This window comes from Scyliorhinus canicula, chromosome 12 (genome assembly GCF_902713615.1).
Source record: "Scyliorhinus canicula chromosome 12, sScyCan1.1, whole genome shotgun sequence".
Classification (NCBI taxonomy): Eukaryota; Metazoa; Chordata; class Chondrichthyes; order Carcharhiniformes; family Scyliorhinidae; genus Scyliorhinus; species Scyliorhinus canicula.
In genome coordinates, this window is record NC_052157.1 from 132608705 (window position 1) to 132628334 (window position 19630).

The 19630-nt window shown below is 43.4% G+C and overlaps 1 protein-coding gene across 4 annotated transcripts in view; it reads left to right on the top strand.

Annotated features, from left to right (window-relative positions):
* The window catches only part of si:ch1073-145m9.1, a 110972-nt gene that overhangs the window by 77721 nt on the left and 13621 nt on the right, over positions 1-19630 (top strand). For 2 of the 4 annotated variants that reach the window (XM_038814186.1, XM_038814185.1), the window contains 2 exons: positions 2994-3174; positions 17079-17174. In XM_038814186.1, the coding sequence (XP_038670114.1) occupies positions 3135-3174; positions 17079-17174 (136 nt within the window). In that variant the 5' untranslated portion in view covers positions 2994-3134. Of the gene's footprint in view, positions 1-2774; positions 3175-17078; positions 17175-19630 lie in introns of those variants that run through there. The other 2 variants (XM_038814184.1, XM_038814187.1) reach the window with 2 other exon arrangements.

Below are 19630 nucleotides of genomic sequence, written 5' to 3' on the forward strand. Positions count from 1 at the left end.
GAGCAGTTTTTAAAATAGTAACACCACGCATAAGCAAAAGATGTCAATGCACAATTGGACCTGACTGTAAGAAAAATAACCAAGGAATTATGCCCAAGGAAGAAGTCAAACTGCAGGCATGAAGGATAAGTGAATCTTTCTTTAAAAAATATATTTTAAGTGCCCAATTCAATTTCTTTTTCTAATTAAGGGGTAATTTACATGGCCAATCCATCTACCCTGCACATCTTTTGGTTGTGAGGGGTGAGACCTAAGCAGTCACGGGAAGAATGTGCAAACTCCACACAGACAGTGACCTAGAGCCAGGATTGAACCTGGGTCCCTGGTAGTCCTTGCTAACCACTGTGCCACCATGCCACCCCAGGATAAGCGAATCGTAAATTGAACTCTGTAAATGAAATATCGTGTAGAAATGTGTAATACCTTAATTTTAAGTGGAACTACAACATGTTAATGGACTGTAAGTGGTAGTTAGAACTACTTGAAAAATAAATGTAGGGCAGCACGGTAGCACTGTGGTTAGCACAGTTGCTTCACAGATCCAGAGTCCCAGATTCGATTCCTGGCTTGGGTCCCTGTCTGTGCGGAGTCTGCATGTTTATCCCCGTGTCTGCGTGGGTTTCCTCTGAGTGCTCCAGTTTCCTCCCACAGTACAAAGATGTACAGTTTAGGTGGATTGGCCATGCTAAATTGCCCTTAGTGTCCAAAAATATAAAAAATAAAAATAAATGTAGCGAAGCCATTTGTTAATCTTCTGCATAGGTTTTGCTGATTTCGAGTCAAGTGAAACGGTGTACTTCAGTTGCTTTTTTGAACTGTTGATTTTTGTGGTAATGACCTGGAACTTTCTGCACACAAGGGTGATGGAAGGGGAAACAATCAGTGATTTCAAAAGGGAATTGGATGGGCACTCAAAAAACAAAAGACTTGCAGGGCTATGTGGATCGCACAGGGGAGGATTTCTGTGCGAAAAACCAGCATGGACTCAATGGGCAAAATGACGTCCTCTATGCCACAAATGAATCTATTACTCTGTTATTGCTTTACATATTTAATATGATAAGCATTGTCCTCAGCACTTTGGCCTTAGTGGTGGATAAATCTCAAACTTCAGAGTGCTTCGGTGCAGAAGGATCACAGTGTCCTCGTGCATGAATTGCAGAAAACTAGCATGGAGGTATAGCAGGTAGTAAGGCAGTAAGGTAGTTAGGAAGGCAAATTGAATTTTGTCCATTACAGCTAAAGGAATGGAGTATAAAAGGAGGGAAATGTTGCTACAACTGCACATGGCATTACTGAGCCCACATCTGGAGTATTGTGTACAGTTCTGCTCCCCTTATTTGAGGAGGGATGTAGTAGCATTAGAGGCAGTTCAGAGAAGGTTCACAAGATTGATTCCAGAGTTGTGGGATTTGTCTTATGAAGAGAGATTGAGTGGTTTAGGCCTGTACTCTCTGATGATCTAGACGAATGAGAGGCTTGCTAATTGAAGTATATAAGATGATAAAAGATATTGACAAAGTAGACATAGAGTGAATGCTTCCTCTTGTGGGGAAATCTAGAACAAAAGGACATAATTCTAGGAGAAGAGGTAGCAGATTTAAAACAGAGGTGAGGAGAAATTACTGAGAACCATGGAATTCCTACAGTGCAGAAGGAGAGCATTCAGCCCCTCGAATCAGCACTGACCCTCTGTAACAGCATATTACCAAGGCCCACTCCCCTGCCCTTTTCCGTAAACCCACCTAACCTGAACATCTTTGCACTGTGAGAGTAAACCAGAGCACCCGGAGGAAGCCCATGCAGACAAGGGGAGAACATGTAAAACTCCATATAGTCACCCAAGGCTGGAATTGAACCCGGGTCCCTGGCACTGTGACGCAGCAGTGCTAACCACTGAACTGCCCACTTCTCTCAAAAGGTGGTGAATCTGTGGGATTCACTGCCCTTGAGTGCGGAGGATGCCGGGACATTGAGTACATTTAAGGTGCGGACAGACAGATTGTTAATTAATGGGTTGAAGGGTTATGGAGAACGGGCAGGAAAGTGGAGGTGAGGCCGAGATGAGATCAGCCATGATCGTATTGAATGGCGGAGAGGGCTCGAGGGGCTGAATTACCTACCCCTGCTCCTAGTTCTTATCTTCTTAAATTTACACCTACATTTTGTTATCTGCAGCTTAAAATATACACAAGGCTCCGTGGCATGTACCTTAGCGACTCACAAAGACAAAATTGCTTGGAGCCCCCCAAGATTTTAGATAAATATAAGGGATAATTTCGTGATCCAGTGCTGAAAATAGGAAAGCTATGTGTTCTAACAATAAGGCAACTAGATTGCAGCCCTGATCCTTGAACTTTCTGCGACTTCAAATTCTCACACAGGATCAAACCCGCAACAAATGATAAAGTTGTCTGGGAAAAAAAGACACTGCAGATTACTAGGTATGGTTTAAGATTCATCCACCAGAGGCAACAATGCTGAGAACAACTTTTTCCAAGTTTCTTAAAATATGTTTGCCTGCAAATAAGAAATACTCGAGGCGAAGAGGGTGCAATTCATCCAATTATCTATTTTATTTCCCCAATTGATATTTGTAATTGAAGGACACACAAACAGCATTCAGAATCGTCAAAGAAACCACACGAAGGGGCCACATGGTATTGAAACGACAAGAAAGTTGCAACTTTATGGCCATGCACAGTGTAGGTTTACAGCTGCCAGTGAATCCTACAGACAGAGGAAGTGACGGTTCTAAACCTGGAGCTGCCAGGAAGAAATAAGAGAGCGCAGCTCCTCCTCCTGAGCACTCAAATTCCATACCACCACACAAATCACGGCTGCAATTACCGGAGGATGGTGTGAGAATTCACTCGGGACGCTTTGATCCTGGCAACATGCTGCACGTTTATTTGTTTTTGCAGTGTTGTGATTAAGCGTGGTACCCAGATGTTGCGACGGACAGTGACGCTCCCTCATTCATTTCTGTCTAGGAAAGGAGTTGAACATTAACGGCAGCGATACAAGTGAATTGCAGTTTAATGAATAAATGGTCAGGTGATTGAAGCCGCAGGGGATCACTATCCGAACCGATAAATGTTAATGTTTCCGCTCACCGTGCGCACATCTGCAAGATGAGTTTGAAAATCTTACTGTATGTGCCTAATGTCATCGGTAAGTGGCTTTTCCGGATTTTCTGCTGCATTTTAAGTGTGGAAGTAATGCACGATAAATTGTGAACCTGGTTTGAATCATGTGATTGATACACTCGTCCCCCCTCCCCGGGGCGGTACGAGTTATTTACATGTTGTTAAATCCTATCTGCCATGATCTGCACCCTTTGGCAGGTTTAGAAATCTTTCACTCCATCCTTGGAGAATGCCCTTTAGAAATATGGGTGTGTGCCTCTTACTGATGTGCGATTTAACGGATTAACAGATCGCAGTGACGGAGGAAAACGTCAGTTTATATGGATGAACATCTTTTTTTCTTGACCTGCATTCCCACTCTGAGGAATGACTTGCCTGGGCGATATATTGAAGTGAGGTTGTTTCTTAGAGTTCCTGGTTCAGGAGAGGCTCTTGAGGGCGAAAGCAAAAGTTTTTTTTTTAAAGCTTGCAAATGCAAGACATTGGACAAGGAGAAGATTATTAAGATGGCAGTTTGAAAATATGTGAAATATTTCTGATACTAAACAAGTACATCATAAAATGTACACTGACATGTGCTGGACTCCCTTTTGTTGCTCAAAGTTGTGTTCAGGGGCTGTTTAGCACACTGGGCTAAATCACTGGCTTTGAAAGCAGACCGGTTTGATTCCTGTATCAGCCTCCCCGAACAGGTGCTGGAATGTAGCAACTAGGGGCTTTTCACAGTAACTTCATTTGAAGCCTACTTGTGACAATAAGCAATTTTCATTTCAAAGCACCTTTTTAGAATTGCTTAGTCATTATTAGGTAGCATTTATTAGGAGGTAACAGTCAGTTAAGCAGGGAAAATCGAAAATGTCCAGTAAAAAAGAAAAGCAAGTTTTGGAAACATTAAACACTTTTTAAAAAATAAATTAAAATATGTGGGAAGATATGACCATTATGATGGACTGTTCTTTCACACGGCATTAAAACTGAGCTCAACGGTAATACACACTTTTTTGGAGGAGTCTCTAGGATTCCAGATTAATTTCTATTTCCCAATTTCTCAGACGCATTAAGTACAAATCTGAAATTCCCTTAGTTGGTCTCCTAGCTGGAAAAAAAATGAACATCAAATCTGGGATCTTCTGGTCAGTATTGCTGGTCCAATACTATAGGCTGTGCTTAGCTGCAAAACTATAATTAGAGCTCTACAGTTGTGCATTTAGGAGGAGTGAAGACAAAATCTATATTTCCTATTATACTGCTGTGCACCCAACTTCCCCTCCTGGCCCCCATGTTAGACAATATGATAAAAGGTACTTTCTTTTCAGTTGTTGCTTCTCTGTCCTTTCTGCCATTATCACCCTCTCCTTAAAAAAACATTGACCTCAAAGTCCAAACAAACTTCCATGTTTTTGTCTCTCAAATCCTTTCCCATCTTTGTGTTATGAGCACAGCTGATGTTAAATGCTAGGACATTCCTAATCCCGGAAAGGAAACTTGTAATGCATGCTGTCAATTGTATTTGCAATTTGGTATAATGTGAGGAAAGACTGCATTAAGGCCAGTGAAGGATGTCCCAGATGTTTTTGTGGTGGTTTTAAACAAAATAAATGCTTATTAAACAGTAAACCACACTGAAAAATCAACGAAAATATACTTGACCACATTAATGGCTTTGCACAGTTTCTAAAATAGAACCAGTTCCAAACCTCTCTCTTTCTTAACGTCTGAGCTCAACCTCCAAAAACAGCATCCCATAGATTTTAAAACATTATGCAAAATCCAGCAATAGTTACCACACTAGGCACCTATAGCTTTTGTGGGAATTTTCGATTTAGGATAGAGACAACTGTCTTCTCAAGCGGGCTTTCTCCAGAACAGCTTGTTTGGAGTAGCCACAACTTGCTGCTATTGGCTGTGGTTTCTAAACATCTCCCTTGCATAGGATGAATTTGCTTCTGATGTAGTTTTTTCCCTTTTGATCTTCCTTTACTTGAACTAAGCTTCTCAGAAGTCACTCTAATTACCTTTGTTACACGTGGTTACCTTTTTATAAGGTAAGTGTGAAAGTTGCCCCTACCTTCTCTTTTGGACTTTTACCATCTTTATTTGAACTTTGACACTCTATTCTCCATTGTTACCAACCTGCCTTCAGTAAACATCTGTTTGCAGTGTTACTTGGCTAATCAGCATTTCAAAACCTTAGTTCCATCAGCTCAGCCAACCTGTCTTTCTACAATTTCCATTTTAAAATAGTTTGTTTTCTTTAACCATACCACCACCAGAACAAATGTCCAGTTATTGGATTTTCCTGTTTTTTAATTTTACCATGATTTTCAATGTTTGGAACTCCATGTTTGAAGCCCTCCAATAAGGTTTCAGTCCCTGCCACCGTACTGAAACAGTCCTCATCAAAGTCCTATGCGACTGTGATAAAGGTTAACGTTTCTTCCCTATCCTTCCCGATCTATCTGAAATGTTTGATCACACCATCCTCCTGCCATCCACTGGGTGGTACCACATTCATCCAGTTCCATCATATCTATCTAATCGTATCCAGAGAATTACTTGCAATAGCTTTTCTTCCTGATATCACACCATTACCTTGGATGTCCCCCAAGGATCTATCCCTGGCCCCCTCCTAGTTCAGTCCCCACTCTAAACTTCTGTTTCCTAACTAATGATTCCATCCCTCTCCCTGGAAGTAATCTGAGATTAAACCAGTCTGTTTGCAACCTTGGTGTCACATTCAATCCCGAGGTGAGATTCTTTTTTTAAATATAATTTTTATTGCCATTTTTTACAGAAAATATAAAACATAACGATAAACAATGAAATGCAACAAAATAACCCATAATAACTGTAACACCCCCAGACCGTATCGACGCATGTATCACATCCCCCCCACCCCCCCAACCCCAATGAACAACAAAAGAACTTAGAAATAAATTAAAATTAAATAAACAAACATAGTCATTGTCCGCCCCCCCCCCCCCCCCTTTCCCTCCCCCTTCCCCCCTCCCCCCCGGGTTGCTGCTGCTACTGTCCCTGTACCCTATCGTTGAGCCAGAAAGTCGAGAAAAGGTTGCCACCGCCTCAAGAACCCTTGTACCGACCCTCTCAGGGCGAATTTGACCTTCTCTAGCTTAATGCAACCCGCCATGTCATTGATCCAGGTCTCCACGCTTGGGGGCCTCGTATCCTTCCATTGTAGCAAGATCCTTCGCTGGGCTACTAGGGACGCAAAGGCCAGCATACCGGCCTCTTTCGCCTCCTGCACTCCCGGCTCCACCCCAACCCCAAAAGTCGTGAGTCCCCATCCTGGCTTGACCCTGAATCCCACCACCCTCGACACCGTCCTCGCCACCCCCTTCCAGAACTCCTCCAGTGCCGGGCATGCCCAGAACATATGGGCATGGTTCGCTGGACTCCCCGAGCACCTGACACACCTGTCTTCACCCCCAAAGAATCTACTCATCCTCGTCCCAGTCATGTGGGCCCGGTGCAGCACCTTGAATTGGATGAGGCTAAGCCGCGCACACGAGGAGGAAGAATTAACCCTCTCCAGAGCATCAGCCCATGTCCCGTCTTCGATCTGTTCCCCCAGTTCCCCCTCCCACTTAGCTTTCAGCTCCTCTACTGACGCCTCCTCCACCTCCTGCATAACCTTGTAGATATCAGATATCTTCCCCTCTCCGACCCAGACCCCCAAAAGCACCCTGTCGCTCACCCCCCTCGCGGGAAGCAAAGGGAATCCCTCCACCTGCCGCCTAGCAAATGCCTTTACCTGCAGATACCTGAACATGTTCCCCGGGGGGAGCCCAAATTTCTCCTCCAACTCCCCCAGGCTCGCAAACCTCCCATGAATAAACAGGTCCCTCAGCTGTCTGATGCCCGCTCTGTGCCAACCCTGAAATCCCCCATCAATGTTCCCCGGGACGAACCTATGGTTCCCCCTTAACGGAGCCTCCATCGAGCCCCCCACTTCTCCCCTATGTCGCCTCCACTGCCCCCAAATCTTGAGGGTAGCCGCCACCACCGGACTCGTGGTATACCAGGAGGGAGCGGCCACGGCGCCGTTACCAGGGCCCCCAGGCTTGTATCTCCACAGGACGCCCTCTCCATCCGTTTCCATGCTGCCCCCTCCCCCTCCATTACCCACTTGCGCACCATCGACACATTGGCCGCCCAATAATACCCCGAGAGATTGGGTAACGCCAGCCCCCTCCCATCTCTACCCCGCTCCAAGAAGACCCTCTTCACCCTCGGGGTCCCATGCGCCCAAACAAAGCTCATGATGCTGCTAGTCACCCTTCTAAAAAATGCCCTAGGGATAAAGATGGGCAAACACTGAAAAAGGAACAAGAACCTCGGGAGAACCGTCATTTTGACTGACTGCACTCTACCCGCCAATGATAGCGGTACCATGTCCCACCTTTTAAATTCCTCCTCCATCTGCTCCACCAGCCTGGTAAAATTAAGCTTATGGAGAGTCCCCCAACTCCTGGCCACCTGCACCCCCACATAACTGAAACTCTTCACTGCCCTCTTAAATGGGAGTCTCCCAATTCCCTCCTCCTGATCACCCGGGTGTACTACAAATACCTCACTCTTCCTAAATTTAACTTATAGCCCGAGAAGCCCCCAAATTCCGCTAACAGCTCCATTACCCCCGGCATTCCCCCTTCTGGATCCGCCACATACAACAGCAGGTCGTCCGCATACAGCGATACACGATGTTCCTCCCCACCCCGCACCAGACCCCTCCATCTCCCTGACTCCCTGAACGCCATAGCCAAAGGTTCAATCGCCAGTGCAAAGAGCAAGGGGGACAGGGGGCACCCCTGCCTGGTCCCACGGTAGAGCCTAAAGTACTCCGATCTCCTTCCATTGGTAACTACACTTGCCATCGGAGCCGCGTAGAGCAGCCTCACCCATTTGATGAATCCCTCCCCGAATCCGAACCGCTCCAGCACCTCCCACAGGTACCCCCACTCAACTCTGTCAAACGCTTTCTCCGCATCCAGCGCCACCACTATCTCCGCTTCCCCCTCCACTGCCGGCATCATAATAACATTTAGCAGTCTCCGCACATTCGTGTTGAGCTGCCGTCCCTTGACAAATCCTGTCTGATCCTCGTGTATCACCCCTGGCACACAGTCCTCTATCCTGGTGGCCAGGATCTTCACCAGCAACTTAGCGTCAACATTGAGGAGCGAGATAGGCCTGTATGATCCACACTGCAAGGGGCCGAGGTGTGATTCTGACCTTATATTTGTGACATCACCTAATCAACGCCCATTTCCACCTCCCCAACCTCATCCCTACCTCAGTCCATCTGCTTCTAAAACCTTTGTTATGGTTAACTGGATCCTATCTGGTTGATGAAGTTAACACATCAGCTTTCTTTGCTGGAGAGAGTTTATTGACTGAATAGGCTGGGACTTTTTTCTCTGGAGTGTAGGAGGCTTAGGGGTGATCTTATAGAGGTCTGTAAAATAATGAGAAGCATAGATAAGGTAGAAAGTCGACATCTTTTCCCAAAGGTGGAGGAGTCTAGAACTAGAGGGCATAGGTTTCAGGTGAGAGGGGAGAGACACAAAAGAGACCAGAGGGGAAATGTTTGTATATGCCATTGGCTTTTCCTGCTGTCCCTAAATTGGTGGCATTCCTCCATTCACTACTGATGTACATGTTACTCTAGTGCATACTTTGGGTAGTTGACTGTTTGGGTTAAATAGTCTTATCCTTTGCTTCAATCTCACTTTGTTCATATTCAGATATCCATAACCTGCACCTAGTAATTGTCCAACATATGCGTATGAGAGGCGCATGGTGCCTCTTCACTTTCTATTCCTTGCTCAGATTCTATAAATGTATATCCAATGCCAAATAACCTTGAAGAATATACTTTAATAGATTGATCCCCATGTTATCAGTTACTAATGAGTAAGACTAGTAAAGGGACTGTTCTTTGCTGTGTTCATCACTTGTATTTTCACACACTTTTAAATTCATTGTTGGCAATTCCCCACCCCCACGTTGTCCATAAGAAGCTTAGCTGATGCATCCAAACCAGTTCCTATCGATTTTACTATTATCTTGTCCCCAATTGCCTCTTTGCCATTACGATATATTACTGTCGACAGACTGAAGCTAGTTGCCATGTCAATGAAGTGCAAGAGAGAAACATTTTTGTCCTTATTCCATACCTCCAAAGTCCATTGCTACAACTTCATTACAGTGTCTCAGGGCAGCACAGTAGCATAGTGGTTAGCACAATCGTTTCACAGCTCCAGGGTCCCAGCTTCCATTCCCGGCTGGGTCACTGTCTGTGCGGAGTCTGCACGTTCTCCCCATGTTTGTGTGGGTTTCCTCCGGGTGCTCCGGTTTCCTCCAACAGTCCAAAGATGTGCGGGTTAGGTGGATTGGCCATGCTAAATTGCCCTTGGCGTCCTAAAAGGTTAAGTGGGGGCTGCTGGGTTACGGGGATAGGGTAGATACTTGGGCTTGAGTAGGGTGATCTTTATAAGGACCAGTGCAGACTTGATGGGCTGAATGGCCTCCTTCTGCACTGTAAATTCTATGATTGTTGTGAATGGGACATTTGCTATAGGCTACTATGGTGTCCTATATTTTCTACATAAATCACAATTCTCACTGATCTTTATTTATCATCCTTTACCCCTGCAACCCTTAAGTATTATTTTTACCGTATGACCTGGTGGATGGGCAAAATGCCAAGGTAGTTTTAAAGAAATTTGCTTTATTTTCCTTTAAATTCCTACACTCTGATGCCATCAACAATTCTTTAACATTGTGATTCAAAACGTTAGGTCTTGTTAAGGGGATACAATAATGTCCTGATTGTGTAAACTCTGATATCCCAAAAATCAATTGCCTTGGCACGTTCCATATCTAATTCTATTTGAGACTTTGTCATAGACGGTCTACTCAATAGTAAGGGGACAGGGTAATCGGCGATCAGGCGGCGAACCCACTCCGATGGCCAAATTGGGGCCGGCACTGTTTTGATGGTGGTCAGCCAAGCTCCACTCCCTCAAATGGCATCATCGCATTGCGCGCCACACGGCGTTGCAACGCTGTGGGAACGCGGCATGGCAGCTACAGACTATGTCCAGCACCACCACACCCGGCCGGGACCGTGCTGTGGGGGGCTGGTGGGGGATGGCCAGGGAGTGGCCTGTGGGATCACGGATGGCGAGTCGGGTCCTCGCACGGCTGTCGCCATGTTGTACTGTGCGACCACTCCAGGTCATCACCATGGGCATGCGCTACCCCGCCATTCTCCGGCCGTTTTTGGTGCGGGAGTTGGGAGTTTCACCCGGCGCCACTGCTAGCCCCTCACCGGTCTCGGAATCGGTGAGGGTGCGGCGCCAGTTTTTGGATTGTAAAACGCCTATGAATTTTACTTCATTCTCTCTTTCCCCTGCCAAATTTCAGAGTGTTACAAACTACAATTTTAAAAAATAAATTTAGTGTACCCAATTAATTTTTTTTTTCCAATTAAGGGGCAATATAGCTTGTTCAATCCACCTAGCCAGCACATCTTTGGGTTGTGGGGGCGAAACCCACGCAAACACGGAGAATGTGCAAACTCCGCACAGACAGTGACCCAGAGCCGGGATTGAACCTGGGACCTCGGCGCCGTGAGGCAGCAGGGCTAACCCACTGCGCCACTGTGCTGCCCCCAAACTACATTATTAAACCTTTCATATAATTTCATGTCCATGGTCCAAGCAACTTGGGAACCACCGCCATATTCCACACAACATTCTCTTTTTGCCTATTCTGAAGCATGACTGATGCTGACAAGATTGCATATATTACCAGCTTGAGTTGTCAAAATGATAATGGATAGCCTTCTTGAACTGTGCAATTGTCAGGATGATATTTTCCCCAATTATGCTGGGTGTCCAATTTCAATAATTTGACCCAGCGAAGTGATGGATGTTCAGGATGGTGTAGGATTTTGATGACAACTTGCAAGTGATGATATTCCCATGATATTGATGTCCTGCTTAGTGATGGGGATCAGAACTTCAGTGCAGAAGAAAAATCGTAATGTGCTATTACAGTACATCCTGTAGCTAGTATTTACTGCAGGCAGGTGTGCTGAAGTTAAATAAGCACTGGTTCAGACACAACTGGAATCATGCGGCCAGTTCTGGGCATCCCACTTCGAAGGGGTGCAAAGGATATTTACTAGAATGGTACCAGTGATTTAAAAAAAAAAAAAGTATATATATTGTTATTTGTGAAATGAGGTTAGAAAGTTCCTCTCCTTGGAGCAGAGATGGTTAAGGGGACATTTGAATGAGGCTTTCAAAATCGAGAATAGTTTTTCGATTGAATAAATAAGGAGAAACTTTTTCCAATGACTAAAACAGTGAGTAATCAGAGGACACAGATTTAAGGTAATTGGCAAATAATCAAAAGTAACATGAAGGAAAAACAATGACGGAATGAGTTATTATGGTTTGGAATGTACTGACTCAGGATGGTGGGCACAATTTAGATTGCCCCACAAATTTATCTTTCAAGTATCTGTGGGGAAAGAGCTGGAGGGTGGGAATGATTGGATAACTTCCTCAAATAGCCATGATGTGGAGATGCCGGCGTTGGACTGGGGTGAGCACAGTAAGAAGTCTTACAACACCAGGTTAAAGTCCAACATGTTTGTTTCAAACACGAGCTTTCGGAGCGCAGCTCCTTCCTCAGGTGAATGAAGAGATATGTTCAGATATGTGAGGTATGTTACCTTCCTCAAATAGCACACATGCTGAGCTGATTGACCGCGTCTGCTGTATTATTCTATGATTCTGAGGTTAGGAATCAAGTTCACATTCAGTAGCAGAAAGGCTGGTTCAGTGAAGAATTATATTCCGGACAGTGCTGAGTTTTTTTGTGTTTTGTTGTGAACTCCGTCACACTTATGATGCAAGTATTTTTTTTAGAAAATATTTTATTAAGGCTTTTATAATTTTGACATTTTAAAATAAAGATATCCAACACACACAAAAACCGCCTGATCCAAGTATTATACATGATGGAGAGGCTTTGAAGGGCCAGGAATTAAGACAGATTTCTAGAATATTCAGCTTCACTTTGTTATTGCAACTGTGTTGATCTCACTGGTCCAATTTAGTTTCTGGTCAATAGTTATCATCAATATAATGATGGTGAGCTTTCATCAATATAATGATGGTGAGCAATGATAGTGCTGTCAAAGATTGGGCAAGGTGGTTAGGATTCCTCCCGTTGGAACCTAGTGCTTGTATGGCCCAAAGATGACTTGTTCCTGGTCAACCCAACCCTGATCAGCCCAGCACCCGATCCCATGACTTTATCATACAACTTAAAGTTGACATGGAATTGCATTGAACTACATAGGTTATATGCTTTCTCACACGTTTTGTTACTGATTGTATGTGACTCTCTTCACTGCCAAATTTAAAAAGGAATTTCAATAGTTGGCACTGCCCTCGCTTTTCAGACTGGCTGTGCATGTGCAACTGGAGCCTCACGTTACCTCATTAAGTGGTTTAAGTAGGAGAAATACTGTTAAGGAGGATGTTAAATGGGAAGTTGCAGAAATTAATAGAAAAATGGTTTAATCTTTCAGTATCATTTCCTACTTTTGGTTGAAACTTCTGCAGCTCCATAATTAGAATTTTTATTTAATCATTAACTCAGACTGTCCAAATAAAGCAAATATACTTGGCAACAAAAAGTTGCATTTGTATGTCACCTTTTTAATATTGTAAAATCTCCCAAGGCATTTCACAAGAGCATTAACAAATAAAATTTGATACTGAACTTCATGAGGTATTAGGCTTGGATCACAGAGGTGGGTTTTAAGGTGCCTCTTCGAGGATAGTAAGTAAAGACCAGAAGGAACAGGAGTAGACCATTCAGCCTTTTAAGCCATTTAATAAGGTCATGGCTGATCCGAGTTAGAGAGATGGAGAAATGTAGAGGGGGAATTCCGTAAGCCATACAAGCACTAGGTTCTGTAGCAAGCTAAGGGAATGCTTCCAATGGTGGAGTGATTAAAATTGGGTTGCACAAGAGGCCAGAATTAGAGGAACACAAAGATCTTGGAAGATTGTAAGGCTGGAGAAGGTTATAGAGATGGGGAAGGCTGATGCTATGGAGGATTGAAACTAAATATAAAAAAAAAATTGCCAGATTGGAGCCAATGCATGTCTGGGTCCATGGGGATGATGAATGAACAAGCCTTGTTGAAAATTAAAATGCAAAAATCTAAGCTTGTATGTGGTGTAAAATGGGAGGCTGACCAGAGGAACATTGGCATTGTCCAGTCTTGAGTTAATAAATGCATGGATGAGGGTTTTGACAGTGGTTGAGTTGAGGGTTGGAATAGGGTGATTTTGCAGGTGGAAGTAGAAAGTCTAGATGGTGGAGTGGACATGTTGGAAACTCCTCTTGGGGTTAAGACTATAGGAAGGACCGCAGACGTTTGCCAGGGAGAGGGTTGGAGTTGGTGGCTTGGGGAATGAAAGCTTGTGGTGTGGACCAAAGATATTGACTTCTGTCAAGACAATACTTATTGGAGGCAACTTTTACTGAATGAGTTTTGGGTGTCGCACAAGGACAAGTTGTGTGACAAATCTGAGAGTGTGGAAAGATTGGGAGAAATGGCGATGAGGTGTCAATGGGAACGTGATGGAACTTGACATTTGTGGATATTGTCATCAAGTGTAGTAAGCATGTAGATGAGAAATAGAAATGGGGCCAACTGAGCTGAAAATAAAGGCGTTAGTCAATTGGAGAAAATTTCTGCTGATCCATGACTGGATATCGGACAAGCAGCCATTGACAGACTCCAGAGAAGTGGTGGTGTGATGAAGCTGGGTCTTGTCAGAGTACATGTGTTAACTGACTTATTTTAAGATGATGTCACAGAGGAGCAGCATGTAGATGAGGAATAGTAGATGTTGTTGTTGTTATTATTATTATTATTATTATTATTATTATTATTATTATTATTAGGAATAGGAGGGGGCCAAGGCTAGAGGTAATGGTGCGGGAAGGAGTTGCAGGAAATATGGGTCTGCATTTAGGAGATCACATTTATTTATTTATTTTGTGAATGCAAATCCCCAAATTCAAGTGATAGCCTCCCCGTTTACTGGGTTTAAGGTAATTAGTCCGCCACTTTGTTTGTAGAGGGGACGCTCCTCAGGGAGGTGGTGGCATAATGGTATTGTGACTGGATCAGTAATCCAGGGATCCACGGTAATGGCTTGGGGACCGTGTTAAAATCACACCGCATCAGATGGTGAAATTTTGAATTCAATAAAAGTCTTAATGATGACCATGAAACCATTAATCTCCTCACCTGGTCAGGCGGGCATGTGACTCCAGAACCACAACAATGTGGTTAACCTTTTTAAAAAAAAAAATGTCCTCTGAAACGGCCCAGCAAGCATTTCAGCTCAAGGGAAATTGGGGATGGACAATAAATGCTGGCCCAGCCAGTGAATACCACATCCCATGGACGAATTAAAAATAAATGTACAGCATTATTTGTGTCTTTCCACAAGTGCATAAAGGGGTTTATATGGAGGCCCCAGCAGTGGAAGTTGGCTGCACAAGGGCCTTCACCTATCCTGAACCTGTTTAGGAAGGACGATGCTGGTAGTTCAAAGCCTGCCATTCAACATATGGGCTTTGTCGCAAGGAAGTTGTAATCGACTTCTGACTTTCCCTTTCCTTGATCCAAAAGATGTCTGCTCACGAAAGGTGAGCAGCTGAGATGGATTACCAGATAATCTGTTCTTGTGATGTTGATTTGTGAGATAAACATTTGCCGGGTCATTGTGGGAATGGTGAGGTGCTGCACACATGCTTTTAGCCAGTTTATGGCTTTTGTCAATCAGCGAATGTGTGGCAGAGTGATGTTCGCGAGGACAGGAAGCCAGGGGTGAGATGTTGAGCAGCGAGTTCTAGTTACGTCAACAAGAGTTATTCCCAGTGCCTGACCAATACCTATTCCTCAATTAGCATCACAAAACCCAAATTAGCTGGTCATTAGGGTTACTGTCAATTGTGGGATCATGCTGTGCACAAATTTGGTGCCACGTTGTTTGCTTTTCAAACGAAACTGTAACCGCATTCGTAATGTTGGCAAGATATGGATATTAGTCTCTACTACCTATGCAACCAATGCAGGAACTTGAGAACAAAAATCAAGGCTGCTCCGCTAGAGATGTCATCTGAACTCTCAAGTGGGTGAACAAGATCTCCTGGAGCAGGTCCTGGGTGCCCTGGCGAATGTTTATCTCATAAATCAACATCACCAGAACAGATTATCTGGTCATCCCGTTGTTATTTGTGGGAGCTTGCAGAGCACAAATTGGGTGCTATGTTTCTTCCTCTTCCAAAGTGAATACAGTTCAAAAGTATTTAATTGGCTGAAATGTGCTTTAGGATGCCTGGTGATTGTGAAAGGTGCCATACAAGTGCAAATCTTTCTTGTCATACTATAACTTTAAAAATTGCCTTTGTTCTTATTCATGAAAATCTTGTATTCATCAACCCACAGTAGAGCTGGAATTGATGAGTTGGAATGAAATAAAGCATGAAGTACTCAAACACCATGTTCACTCAGTATTCTTGCGTCGGTGTGCTCTGTCCTTTGTTTACAGGTTAATTGTAGCTTTTTTATAGTTTCTTGCCAAGTGTTCAATGTTTTAAGCAAATATATGGAAAATAATGGGTGAGAAACAATCAGTGTTATTCAAACATCGTGTTCTTCAGAGAGTAGGAATGTTTTGTGTTGGCAGCACCATTCCATCTGATCTTTCCGGTATCTTTATAGCTTTTAGGACCTCACAAAGCACCATGTTATTTTCCTTTGCGGTTTATATCAAGAAAATGATGTACACTCCTATGCATACACATGTACATGTAAGCCACCTTCCTTTTGACTCTTTCTCGTTCGGCCTTCCAGTGGCATCCACCTGAGGAAGGAGCAGTGCTCCGAAAGCTAGTGTTTGAAACAAACCTGTTGGACTTTAACCTGGTGTTGTAAAACTTCTTACTGTGCTCACCCCAGTCTACGCCGGCATCTCCATACAATGTTACAGACCAAGAGCTGGATTGTGAAATCAGCCAGAGCATCTCCTCCCGAGAACACATGTCCTAGGAGTGGGAGTCGGCAATTTAGCCTCCCGAGCCTAACACCCTCAGTGATCCCATCTTGGCCTCTACTGTACCCGCGTGCCTGTTCTCCATAACCCTTCAACCCATTACCAATTTAAAATCTGTCTTAACTCCTCCTTAAATTTACCCACTATCCCTGTATCCTCCGCACTCTGCGGTAGCGAATTCCACAGATTCACAACCCTTCAGGAGAAGTAGTTTTTCCTCAAATCTGTTTTAAATGCAGTTCACATCGACAGGTAAAGGTCACCTCATTCTGCTAACTTTAAGGATTCCAAGTGAAATGAGGTAAGCCATGGTGTTCTGGTTGCCAATGTGAGTGAGTGTATTTTGCAAACCAGCTAGCGATGCAGCAATATAATTGTACTGATTTGCAAAATGGCCTGGAAAACAGTAAGAATGGTGATTGTGGTAAACAAACAGTACAACAGACCACCTGTTCCACTGAGGAAATATGGCGGATCTTTAACCTACAACCCACCTCTGCAGTTCCAAAATGAAAACACAAGAATCATGGTACCGCTACTGTCGAATTTAGAGATAGGTTAAGAAATTCAGTTTGAAGGAGACAAACTTTAATGTATTCTGTTCAAATATATTTTGTTTTATCTTAGGTCGACAAAGCTTCCCAGGTTATAACTAATTTCTACGGGTATTTTTGAAAAGTCTATTTTTGTGGAAGTAAATTTGAGGCAAACTTGAACTAAGTCCAGCCTATGTTGTTTCCAGGTTATATAAGGATACTCCTACTGCTGGTGTGCTGGTGGACTTTCAATTATCCAGTAGTATTTTTTCCCTGTTATGTGATTTCCATTATTCTTGATGGTGAGTATGCATCTCAAAATACTGATCCACACAAGGAAGGAAAACAAATTGAATATGGCTGTGGTTGTTTCCCACCTTGGGGGTTGAAACTAACAGATGTTGCTAGTTCTCTTAATTACTGCGCTTTGCCGTGACATCTGTTGGTTTCATGTCCGTACTGCATGAACTTCCCTTTTTATGTTTGCAAAGAAATAAAACTTCCCCTGTAGGTGCTTGAAAAAAAATCGCAAGAATATCAAACCATGGAAACCACCGCCCAAGATGCATGTTTTGGAGGGAAAGAAAAACACTCTTCCTTTCACGTTTTTCCATTTTAAAGGAACTTTAAAATCACTCGAGAAATCTGAAATAAAACAGAAATTGCTGGAAATACTCAAAGTTTTATAGAAAAATATAATACACATGCATAGAACAGCGTGTCCACACTTCTTCTACTTTTTCCCTTTTTCAGTCCTGTTCCGTCACCTACACCTTAGAGGATGAGTTTAAATTAAAGCATGTTTCCAGCATCTCACTTCTCTGCCCTGCTTAATCTGGTTCACAAGAGACACACTAGGTATCGGTTAAAGCATGCTGTTAAGCCTTTCTCTCGTGTCCTTGGAGCAGACCATCAGGAAACTTAATCACAATTACAGTACTAACTATAATTCCAACCAATTCCGTTCCACCAACAGCTCACGCATAGTACTGGAAAAGCAGGAACCATTGCGTTACAGAACAATTTTGATCACGTGTGTGCTCTTATTGTTCAATGGGGTGTGCATAAATATTTATCTAGATTTTCAAGTAATTACTTAACACAGTGGTTAGCACAGTAGCTTCACACCTCCAAGGTCCCAGGTTCAATTCCCGGATTGGGTCACTGTCCGTGTGGAGTCTGCATGTTTTCCCCGTGTCTGCGTGGGTTTCCTCCAGGTGCTCCAGTTTCCTCCCACAGTCCAAAGATGTGGAGGTTAGGTGAATTAGCTATGCTAAATTGCCCTTATGGTTAGGTGGGGTTACGGGAATAGGGTGGAGGTAGGGTCCAAGGGCTGGTGCAGACTCGATGGGCTGCATGGCCTCCTTCTGCACTGTAAATGTTGTGATTCTGTGATTACTTTTACTGTGAGGCCACTTTAAATATCCTCTATCCTTCCAGTTGTGGGAATTTTATATCTTGTGCCATATGAGGTTAGTGAATTTTGTATCTGTATTCTAATTCTACCTTCACATTTAATATCTTTTGATATTACCTAAAGATCAATTAAGTCTTCTCTTGATCTTCGAAAGCTCTCCGATCGCTCCGTTTGAGCCAGTGCATTGAATAAAGGAAAGTGTAATTGTATTGTGAAACCCAATGCGTTTCTGTTTGTCTTTTTTTTAAAACTTGGGAGTCCGAAATCCAGAACCATCGTAATTGCTCTTGAATTGATGAAAGTTCATCAACCTGAAATGTTAACTCTGTTTCCTTCTCCCCAGACGCTGCCTAACTTGCTGAGTATTTCCAGCTTATTGTGTTTCTTTTCATCATAAATCTACTCATCCCAGCTTTGAAATGTTTACTTTGCCTGAGGGTGGGAAGAATCTGATGCCTGCTTGCTGACTCAAATGAAAGTATTGGAGTGAATCAACCTGTCACCGATTGTGATGTAGTGCGTTGACGGTTTAATACATTGTGCCCATATCTCTGGAGATTGGCTGGTGGTAATAAAATGAACAATATTAAGCAGTTAAAATTTGATGTGCAGAACTCTGCTGCTGAACTTTGCTTTTTCAGCAACCTTTGAGACACCACTTTCCATGTGAAGCTGGACACTTAAACTCAAGTTAATGCAACATATTCTATTCAGTTAGCATATTAGCCTGTAGTGATTAGATATGTGAGGACCTGGTGAATGTATGATTGTGCGGACATTTAAAAAGCATGTGTTCTCAAAATCTGAAAGCATTCAGGCTTTTCTTGTGAATAAAATGCAGAACCAAGAAGCTGGAAGGAACGCTCCAGCTAATGGGTCCGCAAGGGCTGCTGCAGAAGCAACCAAGCTGCAACGCTAACAGCTTGGCATGATCATCAAAGGCAAGAGGACAGATGTAAGGTTGCTTCATTAGTTTCTGTAAAAACATAACCTTTCTCTGTGAGATGTTCCCTCTAAAAATATGACCTCTCATTCTCTTGCAAATACATTTTGTCCTGACCTAGTGTGGCATTGCATAAAGGACAGTGCTCAACTGCTTTCTCAAAGGATAGATTATTTTTTAAGGAGAAAGAGACTCCATACAATCTCCTAGTATGACTGACTGATGATGAGGGTCTCACTATGCATGTGACCCTCCGACTGATGGAAATGTTGAGGTTAAGTATTGTGAGAGTTAAAGGCTTTAATTCAGACTGAACACTTCAGAGAAGTTACCTTCAGTGCTCAGACTGTACTTTAACTCCACCTTGTGCCAGACAGTACATTTTCCATTAATCACTA